This window comes from Lasioglossum baleicum, chromosome 9 (assembly GCF_051020765.1).
Source record: "Lasioglossum baleicum chromosome 9, iyLasBale1, whole genome shotgun sequence".
Classification (NCBI taxonomy): Eukaryota; Metazoa; Arthropoda; class Insecta; order Hymenoptera; family Halictidae; genus Lasioglossum; species Lasioglossum baleicum.
The window spans coordinates 5160038-5173544 of NC_134937.1; the positions used below are offsets into that span (position 1 = coordinate 5160038).

Here is a 13507-nt window from a genome sequence, read left to right on the forward strand (position 1 = left end):
ATATATTTGTGGACTTAGATGAAATTTGACTAATTCATTATGTTTCTATTTACCATTTCGATAGCGATGAATATTGAATGTAAATATAATATTGAATACAATTTAATAAAATCATTGCATTTTTTAAGTATACATTTTGGCGATTGTGTTCGAAGGTTTTTATAAATTTGAGGAATGATCGAGAGCGATTTCCGCTCTATCCGCGGGCGTTTTAGAAAACGAACGCGATGATTTCACCGCGCGAGTTCGTAATAATTTACGTTTTCAATACATATTCATAAGAACGATTTCCTTTTTCTCGTGAAAGTAGCGTGAAACTTGAAATTGCGTGTTTTTATTATTCCCGATCAAATTGCTGCGCGTGGTATAACATAGGGTAAATGTACCTATTACTGCGGGTGTACGTTTTACTGCGGTATAGTTTCCCAATGAGATTAAAAGACGTAGAGATAAGTATTTTGTCGTGAATAAATTTTGTACAATTCAGTGAGAATGTATATTCTCGTTGGAGAAGCAAACAAAATTGTCATATTCTTCATAAAAGGTAAAAACAAGACCATGTTTCCTCTATCTCGATCACCAAACGACTGTTGTTCACATGATTGTTCACATGATTGAATATATTCTTCATATTGTATTAAATTGCATAGGGAAAACTTTTATTATTATTTCGATATCTACTTCGATACAATAAGAATATAAAGAGAAACTTTTCTTGCCTTTTTAATAAAAAATTTAAGCCCTCAGTATTACGTACATTAAAGTGAAGAAGGAGCTCATTACTGTGGTACAAAAATCAATAGGAATGTCCCTAATACTGCGGTGTGAATTGCAACTACGATGAGGAACGAGGTTCACCTTAGCCTAACGTTTTAAAATAGGTACCTATTTGATACACGAAGTAGGTAGGATACGATTCCAGATGAAAAGTATTGCATACAGATAAAATAAGAAGATACAGCAAAAATTAAATCGAAAAGTAATGAAAAAAAAAACAGTAAAAAAAATAAAAAACAAAGTAAAGTGAACGAAAAGATCTACCGCTTACATTAGGAAGAAGAATTGAGAAAGACAAAGGAATTTACACTGTAAATGCAATTGTGAAATGTTGTAAACTTCACAATGTTCTTAATTTACACAATAGCTTTAAACTAAAGTTAATAAATATTACTCACAAATATTTGCTAAAAGAATGTATTCACTAGTATTTAGTTAGTTACGTGACGTTATATACTACGGTGTTAAGATTAATAAAAGGTTTATTCATTTAAAATGTAATAAATAAAAAAATTATTTATAACTGTACTCAGTTTTATTTAAATTAATGCCTAGATACGTAGTTTGTTTCCGTACGCTCGTATATTTCGAATTCTAATACGCAGTAATTCATACGTGGCTCATTTTTGTCCGCAGTAATAGGTACAGAATGTTATCGATTTTATTTTTAATATTTTCTTATGTTCTATTAGGTTTTGGGGGCCACCAATTTTTTTTTTAAATTCAGAACACATTCTTCCATAAAATGCTTACACATAGTATTATTCTATGATAAATTAGGAATAATATTCGAACAAATTACGATCGAATAACGATACCGCAGTAATCGGTACAATTACCCGATGCGTTTTATTGGTTCCCGCTGGTGATCATCCGTTCGGCCCGTCCGCGTCACGTTGTCGTCGTCGAATCGAGCCGGCATTAATTAATACAAGTCCCTGCGACTTTATCACTCGATACGATGAAATATCGACGATAAAACGTCAGCGAAAAGTTTAATACGCCGTTGCTGGTTCCGCTTTTACGATACGCGTGCACCGTTTAATTGCAGAATCGTTCAACCTCACCAGATAATAAAATCAAGAAATATATGAGAGTAAATATTCAGGATATAGCGCGTAACTGTAACTGCTTTGGTAACGCCGCGAGTAATTACTAGAAGCTTGCGAAGCTTGATGCAATTATAGTTCACATAAACATGTGCAAGGAGAAATAATATTTTTATAAATACAGTTTTTAATTAGACAGAATCTTTTATGAATATTTTAGTGTTTTTTTTTTTGCATTGTTATTAATCTGCCGGAGCTGTTAATGCATTTACAAAATTCCAGTGCACTCCAGTTTAGCGGTTTTTAATTATAAAAGTTAGCGGAAAACTTCGCAACATGGTAACTATATTAGCGAAAGTTTGTTTGGATGAATGTTGAGGAGTCTGAATGGTTTCGAAGAGGATCACGGGTTATACTAATTGATTCTTTTGTCGTTTTATGCAGTTTCTAAGTAGAGTGTTTATCGCTTCGAAATTTAATGATTAGACTGCGGATCTTTATGCATTTACGAAGAAATTAATTGGGTGAAATATAAAACAGCAATAGATTAGAAAAATTCAAGAGTATTGTAACGTTCTTCTCAATGTAACAAAGTCATTAAAGGATGAAATCAATTTTTATATTATTCCTGCTTTCTCACAATCAATTAAGAATATTTTTATTTTGCATAAAGAGATCCGCAGTCTAGTAATAGCACTAGAATTATCCTAGTGCTAATCCTAGAATTATTAGAATTAATTGATTCCAATTATGCTTCTGTTCTATCAAGTCTCCTAAAAATGATTATATTTTAGTTCGTCCATAATTGGATCATTTTTTATTGTTTCTAAGTCCTGATCTGTAAGATCATTTATTATTTTATTTGACCGATTTAGTTAACTCGCATCGGAAATTATTTGAGTTTTGTACAAAACAAAGGTATTTTAAGTTAATTTGTTTGAAGTAGTGAATCGCACACACATATTTTATTTTATTCCAAATAAATTATATTCAAGTCTGACCTCTACATAAAATATCAGCGCAAGGTTCTTCCTACGAATAAATCACATTTGCAATGTAGGGGATGCAAATGTGAGCTACAAGCGAAATTTCTGATAAGTAATATGCATCTCTGCGACACGTGAAACTTCTCACGTGGAGCTCGCTGATCTATCAACGCTATACGACGTTTCAATGCCTCATGAAAACATTACACCGCTCCGATTATCCATCACAATTTGCATTGTAAAGTGGCCTATTGGCTCGACTCCAGTTCTAGAATTGGGTCGGATCCCACGACACATTAACTTAAGGCACGATCGATCTGCTGAGTGGGAAGTCGCCTAAGAAAGGAAAAAGTAGACTGAAGTTTGCGTATGTCTGTAGATATGTACAGTGGCGTGTATAGTATAAATACAGAAAATTGTAGTATAGTAAAATGCAGTATGATTGGTATCAATGTAATAAGGTTAATGTGCATGTGTTCTGAGAAAATAAAGCTATACATATACAGTGAATGCAAACAGTATTTGAACACTACGTTTCGGATTCTCGAAAAATTGTCAATACAGTAGAGTCAATTACCCGAACCTCGATTACCCGAACCAGTGAATGAGAGATCTCGAATTTAACAAATAAGTTTCGTTAATATTAGGTTGGAGGGAAAGAGAGTTCTGTCGTATTTTAAAGAAAACATTTGAATCAATTTATAAAAATATATGTTTGATATTATTCAATGATGTAATTTCCATTATTTGTAACAACTTGTTGCCATGTTTCAGATAACCTATCAATTCCTGTTTCCCAATGACTCACTAGCTAGTTTTTGATTTACAAGCAAAATTACCTGCTTATTTAAAATACGACAGAACTCTCCCTCCAACCTAATATTAACTGTATACATATATTTTTAAAATCACTACTACTGTATTGAAGTTGTGATAAGCTCGTAAAAACAAACTGTACAACTATGAGCCTGGACTCATTTTAAACATTGGAGTGCTTTCTTTCCTCTAATTGTAAGATATTTTTACATGATGCACCAGGTGGGGAACTGAAGACTAGGGATGGGATCAAGTTCAATATGTACTCACGAATCCGAGTCAATTTCAATAACAAAGTTTCATTTCATGGGTTTTGATTACTACTTGAAAGCAATAATGTTTCAATGATTATATTTGAAAAGTATTCATTTTATACAAACTGATATCGAACCTCGGAATGAGTACTTACAAGTTTCGAAAAGACACTTATAAGTACTTCGATGTTGAAAGAAATCGAATCTTTCACAAATAATACTCGAATCTTGGAAATCAGAACTGTATAGTGGGTTTTAAGCACTTTATTTATTAAATTCGTCGCTATTTCAGAATAGTATTTCATTTACAATACTTGGTATTAGCCAGTTTCTGTTTTTATCCATGACATTTCCTGCTTTTGAAAACACTCTTTCTGAAGGTACAGAAGTGGCCTTTATACAAAGATATTCACGTGCAATCTTTGATAAAATGTTGAATTAAATTATGCATTAGAGGACAGCATAATTGATTTCAAAGGTAAAAAATATAATGATTAGAAAAATCAGAGAATTTCCGGTACGATAGTCATAAAAGTTTCGAATCTATTCGACCGAGATTCGAATATACTTGCGATTGCAAGTATTATTTCCGTTTACCAAAGTACTTGTAAAAGGTTCGAAACTGTCTGGCATAAGTTCAAGTATACTTAGGAGTATGTACTATGTATTTCTGTTTTTCAAAGTACTTATAGAAGAGTCCGAATTCAATCAATCAAAATTCGAACCTGTTTGCGAGGTACTTGATCCCATCCCTACTGAAGACCCATTTTTCCGCAAAAATGCTGCAAATTCAATCGTCTCAAAGAACTTTCAAAACTTTGTCTTGTAAGTGAAACTGATTTGAAGATTGAGGCGTCCTTTTCACAATAGTTTTATGCAACAAACATTAGGGACTAGTTTGGTCGTGTAAAGCCCTCGTGGTTGTGGTATAACTTAGTTATTGTTAGACATACTAACAAGTAAAGTTGGCGTCTCGCCTCTCGTTCCAAGCTCGATGTAACGACTAAAGGAAATCAATTTTTAATGCGTCCTCGTTAAGAGGAAGCTTTAATCTGTAAATATATTGTAGTTTCAGTGACGAAAAATATTTTTTGAAGTTTTCAAAGAAGTTTGAATGTATAACATTTTCGAGAGAAAACGTGTCTTCAGTTTCACGCAAATTGGGCTGAGAAATATTGATATATTAGCATGTGGCTTGAAAGTTACGCTGCGAGCAAGTACACATGTATGTTGACATGGTCGTTCGTGGAAACAGAGAATGATTATCACTTTAAGGTACTTTGTTCGTCGTTAATAGACAGGCTCCACGTGTTCACGATTCTTAACGCGAACTTGCACGGTCTCGAGTATGCGGAACGGGGAAACGCGCAGCGCTGAATCATACACTAATTTTGGAGCGGAGAAGCATAATCGGATTGTGTAATCGATTTTATAAATCGCCGCATGACAAGGTCGCCGATAATTGCTTTGTAGAACGGGCAGGAACACGACGGAGAATCGTAAATATTTACATGACCATAAAGTCTTCTCGTTTCTTTTCGTTTTAATTTATTTTTTAAGCTGCATCAACCTCACAAAAGTCATTACTAAATACAAGTTTATACATGAACAGTCGTTTTTAAGATTTGGTTAATCAATTTTGTATGTTTCAAGAAATTGATTAGATTTTCACAGGAGTCCTTGGAATCGATAGCATCTTTGATGTTTTCTTGGATTTTGTATACGTATGGCAGGATGTAATTATGTGTTCGATTGAGTTTGCTGTTTTGTAACTAATGCACTGAGGTTTGTCTAGATTTTCTAAGTCTTCTCGTTCTTTCTGCCCGAGACGACTATAAATATTTACTTGGCTCAGGAGACTTCCTTTTCAACCTGTCGCTTGTGTTACGGGACATAAATAAATTAGACTGCGAAATAACTTTCCGTGTGTTCCCAACTCTTGCCCAGATTTGATAGAATATTTCTTGGAAATTTCTCTATTCGAAAAACTTGTCAATTTTATTTAAATTGTGCGCACAACTTCGACAATTTTATGTAATTTTTAAAATGTTTTTAAGACAGTATAAACATGTAGTAAATAATATTTGGTTTTTATTTTGTAATGTCTCGTTTAACATGGCTGGATTCGGTGTCTCTGTATAGGAGGAAGTAACTTAAGCTGTAAACGATACAAATTTTAAATGACGTACTTGCAACGGCGGTTTTTAAAAAGTAGAGAGAAATTTTCTTTGACTAAATAAAATTTCTACCTCTGTTCTTCTCAATTTATTTGCATAACAAAAAATTATTTTAGCTACGAGATTATAGTATGTATACTATTTTATAGCATGCATCAGATTGTCGAAATAAAATTATGCTTTCTAAGTAAAGTCATGTATAGTAGAATACAAGTGATTCAATAGAATGTAACATACAATGAGTGCTTGAAATAATTGTTTTCATGCCTGAAACATTCGTTACTATTCAACGTAATAAAAATGAAGTTTTTAGCTTATTTCTTGAAATTACTCCACAGAAATGTGATGATTAGTCTGCGGATTTTATGTATTTATGTGACAACAATGAGTAAGTGTAGTTTAAAATAGCAAAAATATTAGGAAAATTTTAATATACTATTATATTATTTTCAACCTACTAAACATAATAGGGTGGAAAATAAATTTCTATTTCACTCCAGTTTGTTGGAATTCAGGTAAGAAATTTTTATTTTGCATAAATAACGCAGTCTAGTGATGATTACGTAATGATCATATTACAATTACTACAAAAGAACATTTGTATACTAATAACCTAAATATTGAAATATGATGAATACACACTCTCCTTTATATGACTTATTTAGGTAAACAAAAATCACTTATTTGGAAGGGTTGGTTGAAAAGTGCGTTCTGTTTTTAAATTTTTCAATCAAGAAAATCAAACTTTACTTAAAATGAACATTCTTACATAGTTTCGAGTAGGTACAGAGACTTTTTGTTTCCTTAGCGAGAAATCATGGGAAAGTACAACACGAATGACTCGCACAAAAACGAGGAAACAGAGGAGAACCGAAAGTGGAGCAACTGCGTTGTCCTATTTGTGTAGTGAACCACAACATATAATTTACAACAATGTTAATAAATATTACTGCGATCACAGTTAAAACTTGAATGGTTGGAACTCGTAAATGGACTGTTGGGGTATTCACGTAGAACAAAATTTTCCTGCCTTTCAACTTTCTTTCTTTTCTCGTTGTTCGATCGATCTAACATTTCGCATAGATTATTTGTTTAACCAGTGTGACAATCCTAGGGGGTGTCCCGAAATAATCCTTTTTCTTTTCGGCAAGAGTAAATAAGGTTCACATTAATGTACATGTTTCATATGTAAAGAACACGATTTATTATGTTTACCCTAACGGTAGGTAACTGTTTATTATCCGACACTCGCATTCCGCTGATTATTACGAATAATCGAGTATCCACTGTATCCTGAATTAAGGGGTTAGGACATAGTAATATTTTGAAAAAATCGAAAATATTTTTGATAGAAAAATTACATTCTTGAACTTTAAACGCGTTTTTCTCAGAGTTGCGTTTTTCGAAACGGTGTACAAGATATCTCGAGTTCTACCTTAGCAAAATTGCATTAAAATTTTACAGTTATCTTCATTATAATATCTATTAGGCATTGGCGATCGATTTTTTTTCATTTTCCCACTATTTTGTTATATATAAATGAAAATTAATAAATATTCTACCGAAATTCAGTCATTAAATTAAAATATCTGCCATTTTGTTAATTTTCACAAAAATTGAAATGTGGAATCGTCAACGCCTAGAGGATATATCAAAGTTTATGACATTTCTGGGATTTTTGATATAGTTAATTCGATTTGTAGGAATCCTGTAACCAGTTGGCCATCTGGAAGAAAAGATATTCCGAGCAAACACGACGAAAGCATTACAAGCATTTGTTTATAGTTCATAATATAGTAAACTGAAATACAAAACCTTATATTAATCGATCATTCACTTTTATTTGTACTGTTGCTTAAAAATCTTATATTTTAATCAACTAAATACGATTCAAATTGTGTCGTGTTTCGGGTCATTTCAATCAGGAAAATATCACGAATAAAAGTCGACGACAGAGCTTATTTTTCTATAACTAGTATGACATTATAAATGTTCACACATATTTGTTTCAGCGAATGTCAGAGGCAACTAAGCAGGGTCCTGGACGACATGGGCGAGGCCTCGGCGAGAGCCCAGGGTTTGAACAAGCCAATAACCAACGCCCTAAAACTTCGGGACACGGACCATATAGTTTATCTATTAGTCGATAACGAAGCAAACCGGTAAGTCGTGACTCATCGTAAAAACGTAATCGATTGCCAAATTAGCTGTTTAACCCTTAGCACTCGAATGGTGACTCTAAGCCACCTAAAAATTGCTGTTCCAATATTCAAAATATTGTTTACGTTATTAATGTATTGTATGAGGTACTATACCAATTTTATATCTATAAAATTTTTAAAATCATAGGGAATAGAAATATCCTAGGTCGGAAGAAATGTATAATCTTCGAGTTAAAATTGCTCCGAGTACAAAGGGTTAAAGCATTTGATAATTATTGTTAAATAACTTCATTTTTCAATGGAATCTCCAATTTATTCGAAGATACCATTTACTATTTAGCTTATCATTCATGTAAGCTAAACTGTGACTTTTCGTATAAAAATTCAAAGCAGATATATATATTCCTGGAATGGTGATAAACAAATTATAGGAAATACTTCCTGTCAATGTTAAATATTAATATTTTACACAAATGTTTAAAATGGCATAAGGAACAGATAAAGTATTTGAGAGATCTCTGTACGTCAAGGGGTTAATATCTTCAAGTTAGAGTTTCAATTACTGATTTTATTCGTACAAATGTTTGGGGGAAACTGTTGTTTGTGATCCCTAAATAAAATGGTACCACACTCAGTTGCCGGTGTTGCGCGTTGCTGTAAAACGGCTAGTAAGCGGTTGTTTTCGAAGGAGGCCCTATTAAAAACTTGGAACTGGAAGCCAACCTGTGGCAGAAGGGAGCAGAAGGGAAGCTGCATTTCGCAGGATAAGGGTTTCGCGGCGCGCAAAATGGTCGGTTGGATCGATACGTCGCGTCTGGTGTGTCGCTTGCCTGCGGAAAGCGAAGCACTTCCTTCCTCGTTCGGTCCTATTCGCAAAGCATCTCCTCCCGACCCGGTGTTTCCTGATTAAAATGTTCTTCAGAACCGTTTCCTGCACGAGAAAAATTAATACCGCGTGCACGTGCGGCGATCAGAGATGATAATAGTCGTATCGTAAAGCCACTCGCGCCGCCATTAACAACGCGCGGCTATTAATTACTGAAAGTAGACGCTCTCGTGCACCCGGCGTCGTCGTCTTCGTGACGACGCGAGTTCCCTCGCGATGCAATCGACTGCACTCCGGGCTACACGGTGCATTGTAACTTGTAACTAGACTGCGGGGCTCTCTGCAAATCTCCATCCTCTCGTGGATCGTTCTGTACAATGTGGGACAAGGGAATCATTTATTTCGTCCGGCTATAAAATTCTCTATCTTATTTAATTCTCATTCCTTGAAACCCTTGCAGTTCTACAGCTTTCTTTCGACACAAGACAATGGCTCGGGACGGCTTCAACGTATTGCGGATAAGGATACTTATTCGGTTCGACATTGTTCTTGAGTGGGCTGAGAGTTTATGGGTCCCATAAATTTGTCTGGCAGACCATAAGCAAACATAAAGTGGTCGGCCGAGCAGCGATATCGTTCGTTGGAAAAGGATAGAGTACAACATACCCTCTCGTTCTGGTACTAGCAATAAGCGGTGTCGAGGTGACAACTTCAAAAGAAGAAGAGGGAATAGAAATTTTCTTGTTGCAAAAAAAACATCATCGTCTTATAGCGAAAGAAAACTGTATTTTTTATGGTTATAGTGATTAGAATCTTAATCTTTTAATTTCATTAAAATTACTTGGAAATTGCAGAAATAAAATTATAATTAAGATGTAATTGTAATTGGTAATTGCAATTACTTTGGCTCAACCAGTAATTGAAATCGCGGACCACAATTACAATTACAGTGATTCGTCAAGTAATTGCAATTACCAATTACGATTACATGTAATTGTAATTTTATTTCTGCAATTTCAAATTACAGTAATTGGCAAGTAATTGTAATGGTAATTGAAATTACATTTTGCCCAACTCTGCTACATACGCAGCTTTATGTTTCCGAATAAAGCAAATTACGCTGTGAAAGTAGGTATGTACTAATACGACTAATATTAGTCATTTGGTTGTTGGTGATCGCTGGTTAAATTCCTAAGTCATGCGGTCGGATATACATGTATTGTTAGTTACTATGTATATAATTTTATACAAATTGTCAGAATTCTTGCAAGTTGTATAAAGCGTATTTGTTTAAAATTTTTGTGCGTTCCACACAAAATTGTTCGTAGCGTTTTCAAATTAAGAATCAAAGATAAAATTAAGGTATTTATTCATATGTTTATTCAATAAAACACGAGAAGTTACCTCGATAATGGCAAAAGGTAATAGAACAGAATGGAAAATATGTTATTGAACAAATCTCTTAAATTACAAACGCTACGAACTTTCGTTCCAACGAATTTAGCAGCGTTATTATTGGAAAGATTGAAAAAAGATTACAGCTCGGAAATTATTTTGCGAAGCTAAGCAAAGTGAACGACTAGTAAGAAAGATAACGCGTAGTATGTCATATACTTAAGTAGAATGTTTTGTGACAGTAATATTGTAACTTCCTCTTACGAATATTGTAAAGCAATTTTGCTTCGCGATAACGGCCAACGTACCACGGCCATGAACCTCTAAAAAGTCGCGCGAATCAGAGTATGAAGCTCTTCCTCATCCGTTCTGCTTAACGAACCTTACCCTCACGCATTACCATATATACTTAGAAGTCTTGGATAACTTTCGCGAAGAAAAATAACTGGTTTGTCAAGATAGTGTAGAGCACACGGTCGAGGGTTTTTAACGAGCCAGAAACGAACCGCTCATTAATATTAAACTTTGCAGCAAACCATGGAGAATAAACAAATTTTATTTATTCATTAATTTATTATTCGTTTGATATTCTAATTACATCACGAATGTAAACCTTCAATTGTAAGTGAATGTAAACCCCTTTTTTCATTTTTCATTTCACAAAAGCGTATAACAAAGAAAAATATACATTCATTCACAACTGTATAATGAGGAACGTTACTAACATATATGTTTCTGATTATTCGTTGGATTAGTCTGTTTCATAACAATATTTATATTAGAACGCAAGTTAATTTGTGACATATTCGAAATAGTATTGAGGGCAGTAGGGTAAGTGTGCCTATTACTGCGGGTGTACGTTTTACTGCGGTATTTTTCCCAATGAGATTGAAATACGTAAAAATAAATATTTTGCCCTGAATAAATTTTGTACAATTCAATGAGAATGTATTCTCTTACAGAGGCAAATCAAATTGTCAATCATTCTCATATTTTTATAATCTCAGGATCTGAAAAAACATTCTTCATAAAAGATACAGAATAAGACCGTAATTCTTCTAACTCGATCACCGCAGGATTGTTATTCGTGTGATTGTACATTCTTCATATTGCATTAAACTGCATAGGGGAAACTTTACTTCGATACAATAAGTATATAAAAAGAAACTTCTCTTGCCTTTTTAATAAAAAAATGAAGACCTCAGCATTACGTACATTAAAGTGAATTAGGAGCTCATTACTGCTGTACAAAAATCACTGGGAATGTCCCTAATACTGCGGTGTGAATTACAATAATCATAAGAAACGAGCTTCACTTCGACCTAACGTTTTAGATTAGGTGCTTACCTATTTGATACACGTAAGTAGGTAGGATACGATTATCCTAATAAGAAGATACAGCAAAAATTAAATCGAAATTTAATGAAAGAAAAACAGTAACAAAAATAAAAGACAAAGTAAAGTGAACGAAAAGATTTACTCTTATAGAACTGAAAACTTAAGAAAAACAATTTAAAAAATTTGCAATCCGTGATTTCAACGAGTCTCATAGTTGCAGTCTTAAAAGATAAAGTTTTACATTCATGATGAATGAAAATCATATGCGCATCGAGCAACGGGGATCCCGAATGTTGGACCGCAACCGTGAATCATTATCCGCGTAATGTTTCAACCTTGCTTCGATTTTACAGCGGACTGGGCAGCGTAGTTGGCCTGCTAAAGACCGGATCGAAGAATCTGTTCATGTTCGACGAAACAGGAGCTCATTACCAGCTGAAGCCTAGGTGCATTTTGGACTTTTACGTCCACGAGACCCGACAACGCATGGGCCTTGGAAATATCCTCTATCAGCATATGTTGTCTGTAAGTAATCTGCTTTTCCACGTTCATGTTTATTTATATTCTTATCCACCTTTATAGAGGATGGACCACCAACTTTAACCACCTTGAATATTTCCGTTATTCGCAATAATATGAAAAAATGATATACAGGGTGCCCCAAAAATGTTGTACTTCCTTGAAAGCAGTGATCCCTAAGGTCACTTGAAGTAACTTTCTTCGCAATTTTGTTAAGGAGTAACTCTCAGTGACCTCAGGGATCGCTGCTTTCAAGAAAATACATTTTGGGGCACCCTGTATACCATTTTTTCTTCCTCCGCAATTTTGTTAAGGAGTTATTAACGAAAAACCGCGGCAATTGATTGTTTACATGAAATAAAAGTTCACTAAAAACAGATGCGCCTTAACCTACCCTTTAATAGGCGATAGCTGTAACTCACAAAACAAATTGTTTTCTTTCAGTCCTAAAATTTAATTGCTTTATATCCTAACATTTATTGATTTAACTATTTTTAAAATTGTACTTACAATTGTTATTTATTATCACTAAATGACGTAAACAGAGTTATACGATCGACTGACTCATAGTGGGGACATGGCTGATAGTGAGGACATTTACCTTATTAATTTCTGCCGTAAATGCATAAAATCTACAGTCTGCTAATAAGGCTATCCCGTTGGTTAGAAATTTCAAATTAAATGTTGTGAAAAAATGTATGAGAATCTATGCGAGAAACGTGCAAAAAATTGGTCTGCCGATGAATTCGATCCCATACTCGTGAGAACCACGAAGAAACTCGCACATCCCGTACACAGATTCCACCCGCGCAGATTGGAAATCGTCCGGATCGCAAACAAGGTGTAATTACTTCCCGAGTAAAAGCAGAAAGGCGACGTGTGATCTTGATCTAAACTACTTCCAAGGAAACCTTGCGCAAAACGAAGTAACGTTGCCACGTTCCTGTTCAACTAGTTGCGAAAGTTTCTCGTTTCGCAAGCAATCGCCAGCAAACCAAATTATGACCGTCCAAATAGAAAAATTGAACTCGTTATAAATAATATATAACATAAAAATAAGGAGAAACGGAAAGATTCAAATAAGAACATCTAACATAAATAAACAGAGTTTAATTTGTCATGAGAAAATTTGAAAAATTATTCCGATGAAGTACAGCTAATTTGTGAATATTTGTGTACACGGTGCAGGTGCAAAAATGTTCGAACAA

General features: G+C 34.1%; 1 protein-coding gene across 1 annotated transcript in view; it reads left to right on the plus strand.

Moving 5' to 3' along the window:
* The window catches only part of LOC143212103 (alpha-tubulin N-acetyltransferase), a 32512-nt gene that overhangs the window by 6805 nt on the left and 12200 nt on the right, over positions 1-13507 (plus strand). Inside the window, exons 2-3 of the mRNA XM_076430476.1 lie at positions 8072-8221; positions 12134-12305. Coding sequence (XP_076286591.1) covers positions 8072-8221; positions 12134-12305 — 322 coding nt within the window. The remainder of the gene's footprint in view (positions 1-8071; positions 8222-12133; positions 12306-13507) is intronic.